Raw genomic sequence first — 21,774 nt, forward strand, 5'->3', positions numbered from 1 at the left:
TTTTCTGAGACTTTACATTCCATGAGGGAGCATTTCAAGTGGGAAGGTCAGGATTTTTCGGATTCTCGGAAACGGCTCAGGGAATTTTTGTTTCTGCCACAGCATAGACCCTTGGCTATTCCTCCTGGTCTTAGAAGTTGTTCAGGATGTTTTTTCTGAATCTTCCCTTAATCCTGATTCTTTACCTCCTGCCCCTGTTAAGCCAGACAGATATTATAGAGTTCCAGAAGCACATAAGTATTTGTACAAGAGTCCTAGAGCTGATCCGGAAACTATTACTCAAGGTCCGAAGGGTATTAGGGCTGCTGTGGCTAAGAATCCAGTTCCTTTGGATAAAGATTCTAGAGCTTTAGATAGATGGGGGGAAAAAGGGTACACCTCCTCTACGTTAGCTATGAGGGCTTTGAATTGCCAATTTCATATGCTGAAGTATCAGAACTTTTTGTTAGGTCAATTGAAATCTAAGGTGGATGCTTTATCTGAGGGTATAGAGTGTAAGGAGCTCCAGGAGTTGGTTCATGCATCAGATCAAGTTGGCAAGCATTCTTTGCAGTGTGGTTTCGATGCTCTTCAGGCTGCATCCAGGGTGGCTGCTACAGGTTCAGTTATTCGTAGACATGCCTGGCTTAAGGATCAAAATTTGTCAGAGCATGTTAAGGCTCGGATTTTGGATGCTCCTCTTCAATCTGAAGTACTTTTTGGTCCTTCTGTGGAATCAGTTTTGAAAAAGATGGAAGATAAGGCTAAGTCTATGCAGACGGTCAAAGATTTTATGCAGGTGCAGCCCCCTAAGTTTAGTAGGAATTGGCCTGCTAGAGGATGGTCTTTTCCTTCTTCAGATTATCAGTCTAAGGGCAGGTCTAGGCGTGGTAGAGGCAGAGCTCACGCTCAGGGTTCTTTCAGACCTAGGACTTGGAGTTCTCCTGCACAGTCTTCTGGTGAGGGCAGGGGTCAGCCTTTTCGTAAACAGACCCGCTGCCAGACCCTTCTCTCCTGGCAGCTCCTCTAGGAAGAAAGTTGGGACTTTTCAAACAAAACTGGCATTTGGTCACCCAGGACAAATGGGTGTTGGATATAATAAATCACGGGTACAAGTTTTATTTTCACACTTTTCCTCCTTTCAAAGGCATGCCGGATGTGTCTCCTCAGCAAAGGATGGAGGCTCAGGAGCAAATTTCTTTACTTTTACAGATGGGGGCAATTCAGGTGGTCCCTCCGTCAGAAGTAGGCCTAGGTTTTTATTCCCATCTATTCCTAGTGCCAAAGAAAGGAAACACTTGGAGGCCAATTCTGGATTTGTCCATTCTCAATACCTACCTAGACATTCCAAAGTTCAAGATGCTAACATCACAACAACTTCTGCCTATGCTGGGCAAAGATCACTGGATGGTAACCCTGGATCTCAAAGAGGCCTATCTTCACATCCCTATCAGGCCCAGCTGCAGGAGATTCCTGAGATTTCGGGCTGGTACTTCTCATTATCAGTTCTCTGCATTGCCCTTTGGTTTATCTACTGCACCCAGAGTATTCACAAAAGTTCTGGCTCCTGTAATTGCTTTTTTCAGACAGAGAGGAATACAAATTTATCCTTATCTGGACGATTGCCTGATTCTTGCTCAAAACAAAGACAAGTTACTACAACATCTCCAGTATGTAATGGCAGTTTTAAGGTGTCTAGGGTATTCTGTGAACGAAATAAAGTCCAGTCTAGTGCCCTCTCAGGACATGTGCTTTCTGGGTGTGAGACTGATTACAGCTTCTCAGATGGCATTTCTGACCCCAGACAAACAAAGAACTCTTCATCTATACTTCCAGCAGTTATCAGTAATGTCCAGGCTGACTGCAAGGACAGTCCTTCAAGCCTTGGGGTTCATGGCATCTTGCATTCTAGTACTTCCCAATGCCAAACTGCATATGAGGAAGCTACAATGGTATCTCAAAAGTGTGTGGACTCAACACTGCCACGGTTTGGAACTGTCATTCGGATTATACCTTGCATCCAGAAGGAATTCTTGTGGTGGGCTCAGGAATGTCACCTAAACAAGGGACTCTCTGTGACCCGACCAGAGGCGAGTCAGATCCTAACGACGGATGCCTCGGACTTGGCTTGGGGAGCACACTTCAATGGGAAATGGATACAAGACATGTGGCCTCCCAAACTACTACATTTGCATATCAACATGAAGGAGATGTTAGCAGTCCAATTTGCTTTGATGGCTTTCAAGGACCTACTTCAGCCGGGACAGGTGTTGATTCAAACAGACAACACAACAGTCATGTGGTACATCAACAAGCAGGGGGGAACCCATTCCTACCCTCTTTGCAGACAAGCAATGATTTTGTGGGAGACTGCTCTGAGTTTGCAAATCAATCTTCAAGCACGGTTTCTGCCAGGAGCACAGAACTCCCTGGCAGATGTATTGAGCAGGCAAATTGTGGATCCCCATGAGTGGAAACTGGATCCTCAGGTATTCAAACAATTGACCGTGGCTTGGGGAGCTCCAGACATAGATCTGTTCGCTTCTCCACTGAATTTTCAACTGCCAAAATTTTGCACAAAGATGTTCCACCCAAATGCTTGGAAAGTGGATGCTCTATCTTTCAGTTGGAACAACCTTCACGTTTATGCTTTTCCTCCTCTGCCTCTTCTTCCCAAGGTACTCTTGAAAGTCAGGCGGGACAAGCCTTGCATGATTCTAATAGCACCAGATTGGCCACGTCAGCATTGGTATCCTCTGCTGAGGAGTTTAATTCAGGAGCCTCCTTGGCTTCTGCCACAGGTTCCTCATTTGTTATCCCAGTCAAACAATCATTTTCTCAATGTTCGGGTGCAGTCCCTGCATCTAACAGCCTGGCGTATTCTGTGATGGAGCTGGTGGGGTCTCAGCTTCCTCAACAGGTTTTAGATGTCATTTTGGAAGCCAGGTGGCCTAGTACTAGAAAAATTTATGCTGATAAATGGAAGAGATTTTTTCTTTGGAGCACAGCAAAGGGCTTTGATGTTTCAGTGCCTAATTTGAGTTTTGCACTACAGTATCTTACTGAATTACTGGACAAGGGTTTGTCATTCTCTTCTGTGAAGGTTCATGCTGCAGCCATTTCTGCTCACTATGATTGTGACCCTCCTTTATTTTCTCACCCTTTGTTCAAACAATTTCTTAGAGGGGCAAAGAATATAAGACCCCCACGTAGAGCTCCTACTCCTTCCTGGGATCTCAATTTCGTGTTGGAGAAGCTTACTTTACCTCCTTTTGAACCTGCTGCTACGTCTGAATTGAAGTTTTTGTCTTGGAAGACTGCTTTTTTGTTGGCCATTACGTCTGCTAGAAGGGTTTCTGAATTGCAGGCTCTCATGGCAGTTGAACCCTTTCTGATATTTCATAAGGATAGAGTTTCTTTGCGAACTAACCCTACTTTTATGCCTAAAGTGATTTCTAATGTGGCCTTGAACCAGTCTATTCATTTGCCTACTTTTTATGCTGATCCCTAAAATAAGGGGGAAAAAGTCTTGCATTCTTTGGATATCCACAGGCAGTTACGTTATTATTTGAGCAGAACTAAGGAGTTCAGACAGACTCAACAGGTATTTGTTTCTTTTGCTTTGGGTTCACAAGGGAAAGCTGTTTCAAAGCAGACTATTTCTTTTTGTTATTTTCATCATGGGAAGAATGTTCCTGCTGGGATCAGACCTCATTCTACTAGGGCTACTGCCACATCTACTGCTTTTTTGAGGGGTGTAGCTACTAAGGATATTTTGGAGGCAGCTACTTGGTGTTCAGTACACACTTTTACTAAACATTACCATCTCCCTCTTTATTCCAAGTCTAGGGCTGGGTTTGCCACTGCAGTTTTACAGGGCATGTTAGCAGCTCCTAATGCTATTTAGTTTGCCAGCCTCCCTTTTCCTTTGCTTTGGGATTCTACCCACAGGTTATGACTGCAGCAATGTGAGACGAAGAACATAGTACAGTTTTGTACCTACCATAAATGTAGATGTTCGAGGATCTACATTGCTGCAGTCCAATTATCCCTCCCTCCTTCCCCTCTATAGTTTGTGGTTGCTGTGTTTTTTTAGGATTATCTTTATTTCCACACTGGTAGTTGTTGGGCGTTTATTATTTTGGCTCTGGCCTTCTTTCATTCTTAGGCCTTCTGACATCTGGGGCAAGAAAGACTGAGGATATGGCGTCGGTCATGCACTTATGTACTACGACGTACTGACGTCAGCTCTAGGCGACAATGACTGACGCCAGCCCAGCTCTTTGGTATTCGGGCCGATCGAGGACAGCGGACTACCCACAGGTTATGACTGCAGCAATGTAGATCCTCGAATATCTACATTTGTGGTAGGTACAAAACTGTACTTTACACCAGTGTAAGGTTTAGCTATAAAGCAGGTTTATACTGGGGACCAGATACCAAATTACTTGCTTTTTGGTGTAAGTGACATACTCTGGTGTAAGGCCTATCTATAATGTGGGCTTACACTGAGGACCAGATACCAAATTAACTGCTTTTGCTGTAAGTGACTTAGTCCGGTGTAAGGCCTATCTATAAAGCATGCTTACACTGGAATAAGTCACTTACACTTATAGCAAGTCTTTTAGAATCAGGCCTCAGGTTTCATGCCTAATGTGACAGTCTGGCTATGAGCTGTTAACAAGCGATTTCCACTATAGAAAGGTTTGGTTTCGTTAGCCTCATTTGCCTACTGTGTGACTCTATGCATGTCACTTTACCAGATCAGTGCTTTAAGTTGGTTAATAAATACAGATAAATAAATATAAATAAACATCTGTAAGAGGGAATTACTGACTTTAACTAGTCTTTGATTCCAGAAAAAGTGCTAAACTGTTTTATGACAGGTGTGACCAATGGATTATTTCTCTTGGAAACAGCTATGCAAATGGCTCCTACTATGATTTGTCAAGTTACAATTCATCAAGGAATCAACTTGCTGACCACAGCTGTTCAGTAATTCAGCTTCACAAAAAATTACCTGTAAACGTTTTTTTGCAGGGTGTTAAACTCCACCCCCCCCCCACATCACCTAATCTTGTATATATTAACTCATGCAGCCATAAACATGAAGAAGTGAGAAATCTCCAAAAAGAAAGGCATTTCTGCTGGCACACATTTAGAAACCACACAGATAGTGACTGTATGGAAAAGAATGAGTGGGGATTTCAACATCAGCAGGATGAACCACGTCAGATATAACCTCTTCCAGTTTTCACTCAATAAGCAGGAGACAACTCATGTAAAAATGCACCTCTAACCTCACCTGTTTGGTAATGGAGTCTCCTTAGCATTTATAGACCTAATCTAGTCATACAATGTATAAGAAATGAGTGTGAGCATATATGGACAGCAGGGCTATTATGCACACACTAAAGCTTTCAGGCAATTCTATCCATGTTATATTTTCTTCTGCAAAATGGTATGTTTCAGTACCTCAACGCTTTGCAAGCTACATGTGCAGTATCTGTGTGTTTTTTTTTTTTTTTTGTAATTTTTCATATGATATCAAATAATTCCTTCTAGGATACTGCTTTTTTAACATAAATAAACATGGAGCACTAGACATGAAGTGTACATACTCGGAAATGGAAATATTATGTAATCTACAGGCAAGAATTACTAGCGATGATGGTTGGCTTCATTTTGACATTAATATACTACCAGGAAATTGTTTACTAGTCTAAACTTTTAGTTAAAGTGTTTAGTTATTGCATATTTTAACAATGCCACTTAAACACATAAGTAAGAAAAGCTGAATCACACACACACACACACACACACACACACACACACACACACACACACACACACACACACACACACACACACACACACAGTGTCAGTATCAGTTTTTTTTTTCAGAGCCTGATCCTTCACATGATTCCAAATACTAGTTTGAGTCACTTATTTCCTTTTCAATAATGAGAATATGGAAAACTTGCATACTTCTGCAGCTAATCTCATAGTTACAAATACACTGTGTTGACTGACTCAAAATTCATATGACTTTCCACACATTGATTCAGTTCTGTTTTTTCTTGGTGGTTCTCGAACCTTTCCTATATGGACAGACAATACTTTCTAAGAAGGCCTGCAAATAATAAAAATATGGAAACAGATTAAATAGCAAATGTAACATTTTCCTTTGACCCAGCCTCACATTTTCACAATCCTATTTTCTTTTCAAAACATTACTGCAAAGCAAATAGTGCCTGTTATCGGAAGTAGTTTCATAACCTGGTATCCTCAGAACAGTCCATGTTAGATACACACACACGCACACACACAAGTAGACTCACACACACACACGCACAGATAGACACACACACACACACACACACACACACACAGACAGACACAGACAGACACACGCACGCACACACACACACACACACAGGTAGACTCACACATGCACACACGCACAGATAGACACACACACACACACACACACACACACACACACACACACACGCACACAGGGACACACACACACACACACACACACACACACACGCACACGCACTCACACTCACACACACATGCACACGCACATACTCACACACACAGATAGACACACACACGCGCACACACACACACACACACACACGCACATACACAGGTAGACTCACACACACACACACACACACACACACGCACAGATAGACACACACACACACACACACACACACACACACACACACACACACACACACACACAGACAGACACACACACAGACAGACAGACACACACACAGACAGACACACACACAGACAGACACACACACAGACAGACACACACACAGACAGACACACACACACACACACACACACACGCACACACACACACACACGCACAGGCATATACCCACATGCAGAAACCATGTGAGTGCATGTGCTCCACAATACAACGAAATGTACCATGACCAAATTTGCTTGCTTTGCCCCCTCCGCACCACCTGTTCCTGCCCCTAATACTAGCCCTGTACCTTACCTTAGAAAAAACTCTTATGTAACACTACCACCTTACAAGACAGGCTTATACACAGTAACATGCACCAAAATGCATGCACAACACAAAAGCTAGTCCATCACCCAACCCTTTAACTCTTACATGCTAACACTCACACAAACATACTCCCACCTGTTAAACAAATTCACTAACCTCTGTCTACGTTCTGAACTGTTTGGATTAGTTCTTTGAAAATTAATGCCTTTACAAGATGTTTAATTAGGACTAGAATATGAACATTACACATTTTGAAACAAAAGGAGGCAACGTACCTCTCAACCTGTAAGTGTAAGAAACCTGGACAAAACAAAAAATAATGGGGGGGGGGCAAAGGACCAAACATAAGGACTATTTTTAAATTTTGCTCTTATAAACTTAAAGTTAAAATACTAAAAGGTTTTGCATTAGCATGCATTTTCTAAAGGACATGATGTCTGAAACTGAAATTTCTGTTACTACTTAATGACTTCAATCCTCAATGATTTGCCAGAAAACTATAAATTGTATGAGGGAAAGACCAAAAATAAAAGGGAAAAATCTGTACATTCTGTGAAAATCTGGACTGTTGCGAGGTATGGGAGGCAATAACCTGCTAATTTGAACATCTGCATGTATTGTTAAAAAGAAGGAATTCTGTAATCTTTATCTCAGGATATCTTTGGAAGCAATAAATGGAACCAATGTGTCCATCCCTACAAACGTCTGTCATTTACTGGTTTGATATTTTTGAGATTACTTTAATTGGAAAAGTCTCATGCTTGGGGTACTTATATATTTCAAAATTCTTAGAGATGGTGATTTCAAAATGATTTTCTGCTTTATATTTCCTGTGTTTCCTCTTTCAACCTCTTCTATAGGTCTTAGAATTTGCCTTTTCAGTGCTAATAGTTTTAATAATACATTATGGCTACTTCTTGAAGTGTGGATACTACAGGAGGAACCCGCTGTAGTGTTAATCAGTTGTTCCAACCAGTTCCTGATAAAAAAACTTACAAAGGTTTGTAGATAAAAGGTCAGGTATGCAGTCTAATTGTCGTGTCCTTGTAGATCAAGTATGCATTCTAATGGTCGTGTCCTTGTAGATCAGGTATGCAGTCTATGCAGTCTAATGGTTGTGTCCTTGTAATAATAAAGCTCAAGTCTAACTGGGAAGCCTAAATTATAAGTAAACATGCAATCACAGATGAACAGGATTCCCCACATAAACACTTGGGCTTATTACTGAAGTAGTTTTATCTGGGCACATCTAAACTACTTTTTGGGCTTGGTTATACTCCCCTCCACCTTTGAACCCTACAAAGATTGAAAGCCTTCTTTAGAAAATGGCTTCTCATATAACATGTAACAAATGCATTACTATGCAGGACAGCAGTCTTAATTAGATGGACCACCACAAGGCCTTAATTGACAGAACTATTACCTCTTATAGCCTAGACATCAGTGATGCTGCCATGGTCTGATCTGCCATTTGAGAACTGCTCATTATTGGATTTTGCCCTCACCAACATCCTTGCTAGAGGCATGACAATCACAGTTTACTGAAGATCTCTAAGTAATAATTACCCCTCCTGTAATGTTGGTCCTTTTAGTCTCCGAACCATGAGACTGTCCATGTGAAGTGCTAGATTTCTAATGCCAATAGGTTTATATCAACAAAATGTGTTGCATATTGTTTAAAAAACTTTCTACAACTGATGTTTCAATGACAATCCCCTCAAGTGGAATTGTTTACAATAAACTGCAATAATATAAAGGCAACAAAATTTACTAATCCATCAACCTTGACATGAAAGCCAACTGACCTCTCCTTTCTTGGAAAAGTAGCTTGCATTGTGAACCCCCCCTCCCCTGTCATTTGTCTAGTGTAAAAATACTCACCAAAGGTCAAAAAAGGGCTTTATAAACTTGATTCTCATAGAATCTAGATGGTCACTGCATCTATGATTAACCCCCTACCGCTGTTTCCTCTGACCACCACCTTTATTTCTCTTCAGTCTTCTCTTACCCCCGTACATCTTTGAAGCCTACCAAAAATTTTCCTCCTCTCACCCCAACCTTTGTTTGCATTCTTCTTTCTGTCTCGAGACCCCCTCTAATATTTTATAATTCTCAAATCTGTATGCTACATCTCCCCTTTTCTAAATAATGCTGTTTATATGATCTTGTATGCTCTAGTGCAAGCATTAACTTTATTCTCAAGTAATCTACTGTTAATACATAGTAATGCTTTAGAAGTTAAGCAAAACACTAAGCAACTGTGTGCCTTTTTTCTCAACTTTAACCTGTCTACAGTATATTATGTAAGCCTTAACAAACATTTTTGATGTAAAAATTGTAATCTGTCTATTTAGATGTACCTAACGTCTAAATGTGAAGCTTTTCTCCCCTGGCCTCCACTGAAAACGGGTTATGTGATCCAGTCAGACTATCGCGGTTAACAAATGTCAAATAAATAAAAAAATAAATGGTTCACACTTCTGCTGCAGGTAGCATGCTGTCCAAAAATGTGTCTTCCTGTTTTGTAAGATACCATTGCCACAGGTGAAAGGATCAATTTTGCATCTATTATATCTTGGACATATAAAGTCCAAATGCTTTAAATGATTGAATGACTTTATTAAGTAAGAGAGACTCAAAGATAACTGCAGCAGTAGCAAAATCAGTGTGCATAATATAACAGCTGCTATCCTTCCAGATGGCAAAATATCATAGAGGAGATAGCAATGCTCATGCTATGGATGTGTTCAATGAACTTGAGCTGTAATCTAATTAGAAGTCCTTAAACAGAGACAACACTAAAATATATAATCTAATGGAACCCATTATAAATTATATAACATTAACGCAAAATCTTTTTAGATCAGTAAATCTCTTCCATCACATGATGATCCTACAACCCTTCCACAAAAATCCTAACTTGAAAATTAATAACCAGCTAATAGACCTGAAAAGATTCCCACTCATAATTAACTTAACATTACAAGATATATATCCATATTTAAATTGTTCCGCTCATGAATTAAGACATCAACTGGGCCTTCCCAAATCATATCTACTGATCTTGAGACAGATTAAGGAAATGTCTACAAGCTACTTTCAAAATATAACCATTAATAAAGATGATTTAATGAAATGTATCTCACTAAGGCAAGCCCTTCTACAAAGTAGCAAATTTATAACATGTTCATACAAATTGATAAAAGACATGAAATATCAAGATCATTTACTCTTGTCTAATTATTGGAAAGAAAAAATACCATTGATCGAGGAAAATAAAATAACACAAGCAATCAATTTAACGGTAAAATCCATTTCCCTTCAAAAGCTAACATTTACCCAACTCATGATATACAATAATGCCTACTATACACACCTTAGCTTGCATAAATTCAACCCTAAAAATTCTCCAAAGTGCCCACATTGTAAAGATGAAACTGCTGACCTTTTGCATATGTTCTGGAGCTGCAAATGTATACTTAAACTTTGGAACTCCCTGAAACTACAACTACAAAAGATGGGATATCAATCATCAATGCTTACTTGGGAATTTATGATATTACATATCCCCCCCCAAATAACCTATCTAAAACCCAAATAGTCATCCTCATCAATATTTTTTTACTAATGAAACTTTACATAGCTACTAACTGGCTGACCCCATCGAAAACCTCATGGGAAAATTTTGGGATCTTAGCGATAAAACATATATTAGCCCACAAATACATAATACACCAACAAAATAAACATCCCTACAATCTGAAACTATGGGAACAAATTTTCAATATTATACTGGCATAAAACATTGAATTTAAAATACTTCTACAATGTGCACAAGAAAAAACATAACATTATTTGGAAATATATTATTCTAAGATACGAACCATGGAGAAAACAACCTCAATTTCTACCTTTAAGAGGGGGAATAGAAGCATTCATATAAATAGTGTAAATATGTTTTAAGAATATTGTTATTAATACTGTATGAACATCACCTGTGTTTTCTCTTGTGAATGTTTGTAATGAAAAAAAAAGAAAAGCAATAAAGAAATATTATTGAAAAAAAAAAGAAGTCCTTGACAGAGCTCTGAAACATAATGCAGTAGTCACAGTTAGCCATTGTGAGGCTGTGATTCCAATGATTCCACATTAGTCTGCTAGACTAATTTTGCGACGGTATCAGTGAATTGCATGGATGCATGTAAATATTCATTGCATTTTGATGACATTTACTGATGATTGTGAAATCAAACACAGTAGAGCAGTTAAATATTCTTAAACAAGGGTCAGCTAATACAGCTGAGTTGGCTGACCAGTGACCAGTCCACCTTCATGTTAGGATTGGATAAGCTTGTTAACTTTTTTCTCCAGAGTGAATATGATTCTCATTGGCTTGAAAGAATTGTCGGTGAAGTTTTGAAATTACTGGACAATATAGCAAGTCCCATTTTGGAAGCATATAGATGCCCCGACTACATTTAGTAGAAATATTGACACTTATAGGTTGGCTTTCCCCGTTCCTATTTCCAACAAAATGTGTTCTATTAGACACATTATTACAGACAATTGGAAAGTGTTGATGGGGGATTCAGATTTGATTAGAATTTTAGGTGACAAACCTTTGTTCACCTATAAGAAAACAGTAAACATTAAAACTATCCTTGAAAAAGATAAGACTAATTATTTTATTGATAGACAAGTGTCATTCAGGAGATTTTCATGTGGACATTGTAGGCAATGTAGATTTATAGTTAATTCTGCCTTAATTGAATTTAAACATCTTAGTAAGGTTATTTGGGCTAAAGGCTGTTACAGTTGTGACTCTACCTTTGTTGTTTGCACTGCATTATGTAATTCCTGTAAAGGTTTTTACACTGGCAAGACTATCAGGACCTTGGGTAGAAGAATATGCAAACACGTTTTGGCTATCAAAAATAAGGAAGTAACAAATGAGTTCGTATGACATGCAACAATCTGTGATGACTTTAAAAAGTTTTCATTTTTTGTACTTGACACAGTGATCCCAGATGTATTTTGTTGTGAATTTAAGACTTTGTTGGAATGTAGGGAAATTAAATGGCAGATTTTTCTGTGTGCTGATCAGTTTCCCAGTCTCAATGAGACCATTAACATTGTGTTTTTTACAAATGCAGAGATTATAATATCTTCTCTGCGCAAAATTATTTTAGGTAGAAAAAATATATAAAAGGTATACATTTTTTACATGTAGCTTTACATGTACACATGCAATTGTCAACAGAAGAATGCAATAAGCATATGAAAATCTGATGAACCATATCAACTTATAACATATTATCCAATCAGCCATATTAGCTAATTAACATCTTGGGTCATAGCCAGAAATTAAATTAACTCACTTGAAGTATATTGTTCACTAGCAAACATTGGTTGAGTTAAATCTCCTAATGAAAGAATGAATAGCTTATATAAAGTAGATAGAAACCATTCCCTGGATGTCCGCCACCAGTATAGGCCTGACCCAATGCTTACCTTACTAGATAAAAATCGGCTAAAGATTTCCTACCACCTGCAGAGGTGAGAGGATTTGCCTTCCAACTTAGATTACCTGTCTATCCTCCTAATCAAGTGAGGAAATCTGTATGACCATCATACAATTGTGGTTCCACTTTCTTGCCCCTTGAGTGGATCCGTTCACAGTGTTGAGATCATTGGCATATGACATACCTCAGTGATTGGTAGATGTCTGTGAAAGGTGGTCTGGTTTGAGAGAAGAGTGAAAAATAGTTTGGATATGGCCCTACAGGATACTAATGCAGAGAACCATAGCTTTACCTTATAACCCAAGTCCCAAAAGGTTCATAGAAAAGCAACCATTTGCTTGTTTTCAAAAAATAGGGAAGGGCTGATGTCAGGTGCAACTTTAGCCACATGTCCTGCCATTTTCAGTGAAGAAGCCAGTTCTTTGGCTTGCCTCATAATCATTATAGTCCAGACAATGAACAATAAAGTGCCTGTGCTGGTTATTTTATTTGTTTTTATTGTTGATTTGTGCCTCCTTTCTATTATAGGAGGAGTTGATGTTCTTAACAAGCTATAAAGTTCATTTTTGATATATTCCAGAGGAGTGATCCCTTTCACATTCATCTGTAAGCCAATTACCCTTAAATTATTTTGGCATGCTGGTTTTCAAGGTCATCTCTTTTGAGGCCAGCTTCACCTTACTATTGTGTAAGCCATCTAATTGTCTAGAATGTAGTGCCATAATAGATTGCTGTTAGTGTGGTTTGTTGTTCTCCCATAGTTGCATCATTACACAGCTTATTTTCACAGGAAGCTGATTTGCTGTACATCTAAAGCTGTTATTAAAAGAAACGGAGTCAGTAATTCCAGGGAGACTGAAATATCATTCAGATCTTCTACTACCATCGTGTTTTCAACTGTCATAATATCCGCCAGGGGTAATAGCAAGTACTGTAGGCTGAAATGCATACTGAGTCATTCAAATAATGTACGGCCTCAAAGGACAGTTGTTAGCAGGCTGATCCTGCTGCACTTATAAAGTCACAGACTGACTACATTTGGTAAATAAAGCAGAAATGTGAGCACTTGAAGACAGAGCTCTGCTTCATATGTTCTCTTCCATGTACAATTACATGTGAGCCCCTACTACGTTGAACTTTTTTAAAATTTAACCTGTGTCTATTTTTAGTACACCAGGTATGCACATATTGGGTGGCCACGGTGGTGCAGTGGTTAGCATTGTTGCCTCACAGCAAGAGGTTCTCTGGTTTGATCCTCGGCAGGGGTGCCTTCTGTGTGGAGTCTGCATGTCTTCCCTGTGGTTGTGCGGGTTTCCTCCGGTTTCCTCCCAAAGACATACTGTAGGTGGATTGGACACTCTAAATTGGCCCTAGGTGTGAGTGCATGTGTGTGTGTGCCTTCTGTGGAAGGGTGGGTGCCGGGCTGGAAACTCGACACCGTAAAACTCCGCTGCCAGTCATGAGCAGACAGGTGATCCACTGTCGTGACCCCTAACTTGGAAAAGCCAGAAGAAGAAGGTATGCACATATTCCAAGCCTTTTTGGAGCAATTTAGTATCAGTGGATGAACAGATATTAGTGCCAGTTTCAGTCATCAGGAAACCTCTTCAACTGCACTTCAGAGACATTGGCTTGTATGTCTACAAAATAAATCCCAAACAAAAGAGGGTCCAGCTCTGATACTTGTAAGATCCCAGTAATTCCAATTTTACATTCAGAGAGATTATCAGCCATTTCACCACTTGGGATCTGTTAAATAGCCAGATTGCAATGCAGTGGACAATGCAGGCAGTTTACATTAAGTTTGTCTAACTTTTCAATAACACCAGCATGGGTGATGGTTTGAAAAGTCCTGGCTAGCTCACGATAAACAGAGTATACATCATGACCATTGTCCAAAGCATTGATAACTTTTTCAAAGAAGTTTAATAGGATCAGGACACAGGATCTACTTTTCATAAAACCAAATTGAGTGGGGTCTTAATCAGTTAAGCTGCTTGTGTGTGTAGAAATGAGCTCTGCTATGTAAGATTGATGGGCCTATAATAATCTAGGGTCTGTAGAGGAGCCTACCCTTGATTGGAAATGTCACAGTGGCTGCTTTTCAGGCATCATTGATAAACCCTGTGGCTAGGCTGATGCTGAACAGTTTAAGGAAACATTCAGATAGTGCAGACTTGCCAATGATGAAAATGCAGCCTGATTTGTTATTGCCTTTGGCATGGATTGTAAAACTCATTTCAAGATAATTTCAGGGGAAACTAAATTGTAATGTCAAGTTTCAAAGACTCATAGTATCAATGCTGAGGCTGCTTGTTGTCTTTAATGATCTTTATTTATACAAATTAGACCTAAGAAAGTAAAATTTGAGTTCAGTTAAATTGTCACTTGAAATAGCAACTTGGTTTCTTTTTCTGTCTGCGTGTTTGAAATGTGATGCATCTTTTATTCTTTTCTATATAAGTATTTCTTTATTTTCGTTAATATCAGGTCATGGCTGAAACCAGTCCACCGTGTTCAGCCCATCAACCTGGTTAAAAGTGAACAATAAAATAAATGAACAAATTGATAATTATGTAAATAAATAAAAGTTAAGCATTTCTGTAATGTATGACTTTATTTTTCTCCTAACCTTAATCTTTTACTTTTTTGTTTACTAGCTGGAACTGAAACCACAAGGCAGAATGCTGATGCATGCAAGATATTTTTTGGAGCACAGCGGTAAGAAGTGAAATACTCAACTTGTGTTTGTTACACAACATATTTCAAATCAGCAAATACATTACTGGTATTAATATAAAGGGTAAGCAAGTTAATGTAATCTATAAGATTTACTACCTATTCTAGGACTGGAGTGTTTTATAAATGCCTAGTAGAGTTATAAAAGAAATAGCATTCTGAGGGTGCATGGCATGATAAATATTTAAGAAGAAAATAAGTTTACACCACGTGGCAGGTTTTAACGCATACAAAGGGTTATTGCCATGTGAGGGGATGGCATAATGGCTGAGGTGTTTACTTTACAGATGCAAGGTGCAGGGTTTGATTCTCATGTGGGGTAATTGGCTAGGCTTAAAATGACTCATAAGGGCAGCTAGCCTAATTCTAACCTATGCACTGTTATGGAAATTCAGCATATTTTGTACAAAAACATGTAAGTTATTACAGGCAGTGATTAGCCCCTCCCTGGGGTAAAAAGTGACAGTATTACAGCCTGTAGATGTAGATAAAACCACATACTAAATGTTTCATTTCATATAGTGTACCTGATTTTTTTTAAGGAGAGCTTTAGAGTTGACTGGAAAAAGGGCCATGATGCTTAACAAAACTCAGCTGATTAAAAAGTCTCTGAATTTGTTGCACTTGAATACATTCCTCTCAGTCACTTAGCACCAAAAATCTGGACAAAGCTGAAAATTATGGGGGTGGGGGGGATAAAGGCCCAAAAATAGGGACATATTTTAAATATTGCTCTTATAAACTTAGAAAATTGCTAGAATAACAGGATTTGTGTTAGCATGCATTTTCTGAAGGATATGAAATCTGAAACTCAAATAAATGTCATTATTTAGTGACTTTAATCTTTAGTGATTTACAAGAAAACTACAAATTATATAAGGAACAGACCAAAAATATTTATTTACCATGAAAGTCCAACTTGGAACAAAGCCAATTTTCAGCAGAGGTCCAGGAAAAAACACTCCAAATGCATGTCTATTTAAGGTGGGAGGAAACCAGAGCACACAGAGAAAACCCACACAAATGCAGGGAGGACATGCAGACTCTGCACTAAGGGCACCCCAGCCAAGAATCAAACTGGAAAACCTCTTGCTGTGAAGCAACAGCGCTAGAGTTTCACCACTGCACCATCAGACATCTGCAAAAATATTAAAAGTTGAGAGGTATGCTTGTTCTGACCCAATGTAGTGAGTCAAGGACATAATGAGAAACTGCAACATTGACTAAATTAGTAATGTAATTTGGTCAGCAAGAGAAATGGATTACAGACACAAATAAATTCAAAGTAATCTAGAAAGGGGTCAAACTGTAACAGAGATACATATATTTTATGAAAAAGTAGGAGTTTGTCAGTAACTAACTCAGAAATTAGTCAACCTAGTGATTATTTTGACAGAAGAAGTGGGAGAGATTAACTTTTTAGGAGAATTTCTAATGGCTGTCTGATGCCAAGTTCAAGGAAGATGAAACTGTTGCCGCAGTTTCTTTGGAAAAGTAATTTGAGCTATGAGCAGAATAATGTAATTATCACCTGACCATGTTAGCTAACTCTTTGGCTTCTGCATGCCACAAGATGATGATTTTCAGTTTGCAATGAAACAACATTCTCTGTTTTCGTATATGTGACCTCTTTAGTGCTTTTTCAGTTTTAGCCTGTTACTCACTACCACTAGTGGTCTCACATTCTTTCAGGTTTGATGGTGTCTTACTTGTGAACCATTTTTATGCACTTCATATGTGCAGCATTTTTTAATGCCTCTTTTCATTTTTATGTTTTTATTCCTCTACAGTCTAGGTTGTCTTTCACTACCTATGTTATTCTATACAGTAGAATATGTCATTCTCTACAGTAGAATTACAAGTATCTGTGGTACCAACTACATGAAACACTTGAGAAATGAAACCCTGATAATTGTATATATATTTTTTTCTTTAATTAATCAACATAGACACTATAAACCATGGGTATAGTACAACCCTAAAAGGTCCTATTCCCAGCTGACTGTGAATAACTTTGCAGTGTGTGAAAGGAATCTGCTAGATGAGCTGTTCACTTCACAGCTGTTGATTTGTCATGTTTTAAGGCATTCTGAAATGCATCCTGTGCTCTGGCTATAACAGTCCCAAACAATATTTAAATGATAAAATGCAAATGCTGTTAGAGATGACGAGCATGTGCAATCTGTTCTAAATGATTCCAAATGATAAGCGATAACTGCCTCTGGCACTGGTGCTCAACATCGAGCTCAGAAATCTTACAGACCAGTACAGTATTCCATATATTACAGAGATAGACAAAAGCAACATCATGGCCATAGTACCCACCACAGTATTAACTGGGACAAGAAGACCATTATGGCCAAGTACCCACCACAGTACTAACTAGGACAAGAGGACCATTATGGTCAAGTACCCACCACAGTATTAACTGGGACAAGAGCACCATCATGGCCATAGTACTCACCACAGTATTAATGGGGACAAGAAGACCAATATGGCCAAGTACCCACCACAGTACTAACTGGGACAAGAGGACCATTATGTCCAAGTACCCACCACTGTACTAACTGGGACAAGAGCACCATCATGGCCATAGTACCCACCACAGTACTAAATGGAACAAGAGTACCATCATGGCCATTGTACCCACCACTGTACTAACTGGGACAAGAGGACCATTATGGCCAAGTACCCACCACTGAACTAACTGGGACAAGAGCACCATTATGGCCAAGTAGCCACACAGTACTAACTGGGACAAGAGCACCATCATGGCCATAGTACCCACCACAGTACTAACTAGGACAAGAGGACCATTATGGCAATAGTACGCACCACAGTACTAACTGGGACAAGAGCACCGTCATGGCCAAGTACCCACCACAGTGCTAACTGGGACAAGAGCACCAGTATTACCACAGTACCCACCACTGTACTAACTGGGGCAAGAGCACCGGTATTACCATAGCACCCACCACTGTACTAACTCGGGCAAGAGCACCGGTATTACCATAGTAGCCACCACTGTACTAACTGGGGCAAGAGCACCGGTATTACCATAGTAGCCACCACTGTACTAACTGGGGCAAGAGCACCGGTATTACCATAGTAGCCACCACTGTACTAACTGGGGCAAGCGCACCGGTATTACCATAGTACCCACCACTGTACTAACTGGGACAAGAGCACCATCATGGCCATAGTACCCACCACAGTACTAACTGGGACAAGAGCATCATCATGGCCAAGTACCCACCACAGTACTAACTGGGACAAGAGCACCATCATGGCCATAGTACTCACCACTGTACTAACTGGGGCAAGAGCACCGGTATTACCATAGTACCCACCACTGTACTAACTGGGGCAAGAGCACCGGTATTACCATAGTACCCACCACTGTACTAACTGGGGCAAGAGCATCGGTATTACCATAGTAGCCACCACTGTACTAACTGGGGCAAGAGCACCGGTATTACCATAGTAGCCACCACTGTACTAACTGGGGCAAGAGCACCGGTATTACCATAGCAGCCACCACTGTACTAACTGGGGCAAGAGCACCGGTATTACCATAGTAGCCACCACTGTACTAACTGGGGCAAGAGCACCGGTATTACCATAGTAGCCACCACTGTACTAACTGGGGCAAGAGCACCGGTATTACCATAGTAGCCACCACTGTACTAATTGAAATTTCTCTCCCAGAATGATCATGCAAGACTAGATGAAGTGACTGGCATTTTCTCTCTCAATCATTATAGGTGCTACCCCCCATGCACACAACCTAGTTTATTCATATAGTAATTTCCTTAAATTACTTACATAAGCAAGCCTTAATCTTATTTTGGATTCTTTTCACTTAACATTTTGGCACACAGCCAAACAATATACAATTATGATTGCAATTTCAGAAAGTTTTATACTACACTGCTTCACATTTTGGAACAGTTAAAGGGCATCCATCTCTAATTTCCATGTACCAAACAAGCTCTCAGATTTTTGGAATGATATAATAAACAGTAGTTTTTATTTGTTACCTAGATAATCCTACTGGAAACAAGTGCCCTTCTTATGTGTAACCCTGGAACACCAACTGGTTAAATTACTTGCTCAGAGCCACACAGCCCAATGGAGACTGGACTACAACAAATAATATGTGGATTAGTTCACTCAACTTGTATACCTGCACACCTTCATCTGGTTAATAATCCCCATTAATATGATTATATTTGGAAGATCAGAAACCAATGACCCACCACCTCTGTAGGGAATGACTGTAAAATTTGCTAATTTTGTGTGATAGAAAATGACCAGAAACAAACCCAGTTATCTCTTTTCAACTAGAGACTCTGAGACACGGGAGACCCTGCAAAATGCAACCGAGAATAGGTTAAAGATCCTTGCCTGAGAAGTCATTCAACAGTGCAGAAATGTACCCCCATGTCTCAAAAGGAGATGCATGTAATCTCTCCTCTCATTTCCACAGCTTCAACAAAGCTGTTGTTCTACCACCCCATTCTGACATAGGTGCTCAGGTGTCCATTACCACTTAGTTACCAACTTCAAATGACTAAAAGAGCAAGGCTCATAATAGAACATTTATCATAAATGTCACAGAAACCTTTAAAAGACCAACAATGAACACAGCACCTCATCTTCTTTCCATCTACTCTCACCCGTAAAAACGAATGTCAAGCATTTTGTCGAAGAGTCCCTTATATAAGCCCCAGAGGTAGACCAACCCTATTATATCTCTATTAGGTACCCTACTAATAGCACATGGCCCAGTCTGGTAGTGGTCCCCCTTACCTGTAGGTTTATATCATGTGCATTTATACCTCATTTTCCACTATATCTTAACAGCACACCAAAGGTGAAAAGAATTCATAGAATCATAGGATCATATGAAGTTACTAGGCTATTGGCCCTGAGGCCCTTATAAGCCTAGCCAAGAGTTTAGTTTATCTCATGCATAGACAAATCAGCACCCAAAGCCCCTGTCCAGCAGGGACATGCGTGGAATCCCTGGGATGTATTTTCTATTTTTCATCCAGTTATACAGGTTGCTCTTAAAAAGGGGTAAAGAGGTAGTCTGCTTAATGTGGACAGGGAATTCCATAGATGGGAGAGTCTCTGGGACACAAATCTGTCCCACCAACAAGTCCTATTGATGTCACAGACCAGGCTGAGGCCAAGTGTGTGGGTTACTCAAGTGAAGCTTGACTTGCAGATATGCAGCAGTTCCATCAAGGCTGGGTCCAGGATTGCCTTGAATGCCAGACAGAGGTTACCTCTGAGGAATCTGTATGAAACAGAGTAGAGGGATAGAGCTTTTAGCTTATCTGTGTATGGTAGATTTTTGAGGCCCTGGATTCTCCTGGTGAGGAACCTCTGTGCTCTCTCCAGTTGCTGCATGTGCTTTGTGAGGTACATGCCAAATGGGGCATTGTACTCATTAATTCCACCTTTTCACCTGCAGTAGCCCATACTTTTCATATCCTAATGTGAATCCCTTTATAGCTAAAAGGCAATGCATCACAATATCCCCATATTGACCTTTTATCATATCAGTCTTTCCTGTGTACACTGTGGTCATCAAGACACACAGCCTTACCATCCGAAAGTCTAGCATCTACCAGTCAAAGCAGACAGAATTCCATAAGGGCCTTTACACTGCAGACAATAGTCCAGTGGGAATCCTTGAGCTCTACTGGCAAAGCAGCATTAATCACTTTCTCATCAGATTTCAAATCTGTCTGATATTCCAATGACACTCAGGTGGGAATTATGCCCTTTCAATTAGCCCTCAGTTAGAGGCAGAGTAAGCAATGTCTTTCGTTTTCTATTGTTAGGGGTCACCACAGAGGATCACCGGTCCGCAGATTGATTGGCAGTGGAGTTTTTACTGTGTCGAGTTGCCAGCCCAGTGCCCAACCTTCACAGAAGGCACACACACACACACACGCACGCACACACACACACACACACACATGGACCTACTTGCATGTCTTTAAAACTCACTTGACCACAGGGAGGACATGCAGACTCTGCATAGAAGGCACTCCAGCCAAGAATTGAAACGAAGAACCTCTTGCTGTGAGGTGACAACACTACTGGTGCACCACCGTGGCTGTTGCATAACTGATAAAAGTGCAGATACGACAAACATAGAATATCCTTTTCCATAGGGAGTTATGGTATATCATTCACAGAGCAGATCTATTATTTATTTTATCCATTCCAGAGCTGAACTGTGTTATCATGGGAGAGTGTGACGCACAATATGAATATAAAGTAGAAGTTTATGTGGTATACAAATTAAAGTCATTAAATGTATCAGATGTTCATTAGCTGAGCAGTAAGGAAAGCAAATGTACTACAGGTGGAAGGGATGCTCAAATGCATCCATATCACAGGGATTCCTGATACTCCAAGGGTGAAAATGTGAGAAAAGGAGGCATGCATCATGAGCTTCTCTGTCAC

The 21,774-nt window shown here is 39.9% G+C and overlaps 1 protein-coding gene across 1 annotated transcript in view; it reads left to right on the top strand.

The window, feature by feature from the left end:
• Positions 1 to 21,774, top strand: part of PRKCQ (protein kinase C theta) — a 537,712-nt gene that overhangs the window by 51,768 nt on the left and 464,170 nt on the right. The window contains exon 2 of the mRNA XM_044087168.1: positions 15,269 to 15,352. Within this exon, the coding sequence (XP_043943103.1) occupies positions 15,269 to 15,352 (84 nt within the window). The remainder of the gene's footprint in view (positions 1 to 15,268; positions 15,353 to 21,774) is intronic.

Source organism: Protopterus annectens, chromosome 11.part0 (genome assembly GCF_019279795.1).
Source record: "Protopterus annectens isolate FY-2018-M chromosome 11.part0, PAN1.0, whole genome shotgun sequence".
NCBI lineage: Eukaryota > Metazoa > Chordata > Ceratodontiformes > Protopteridae > Protopterus > Protopterus annectens.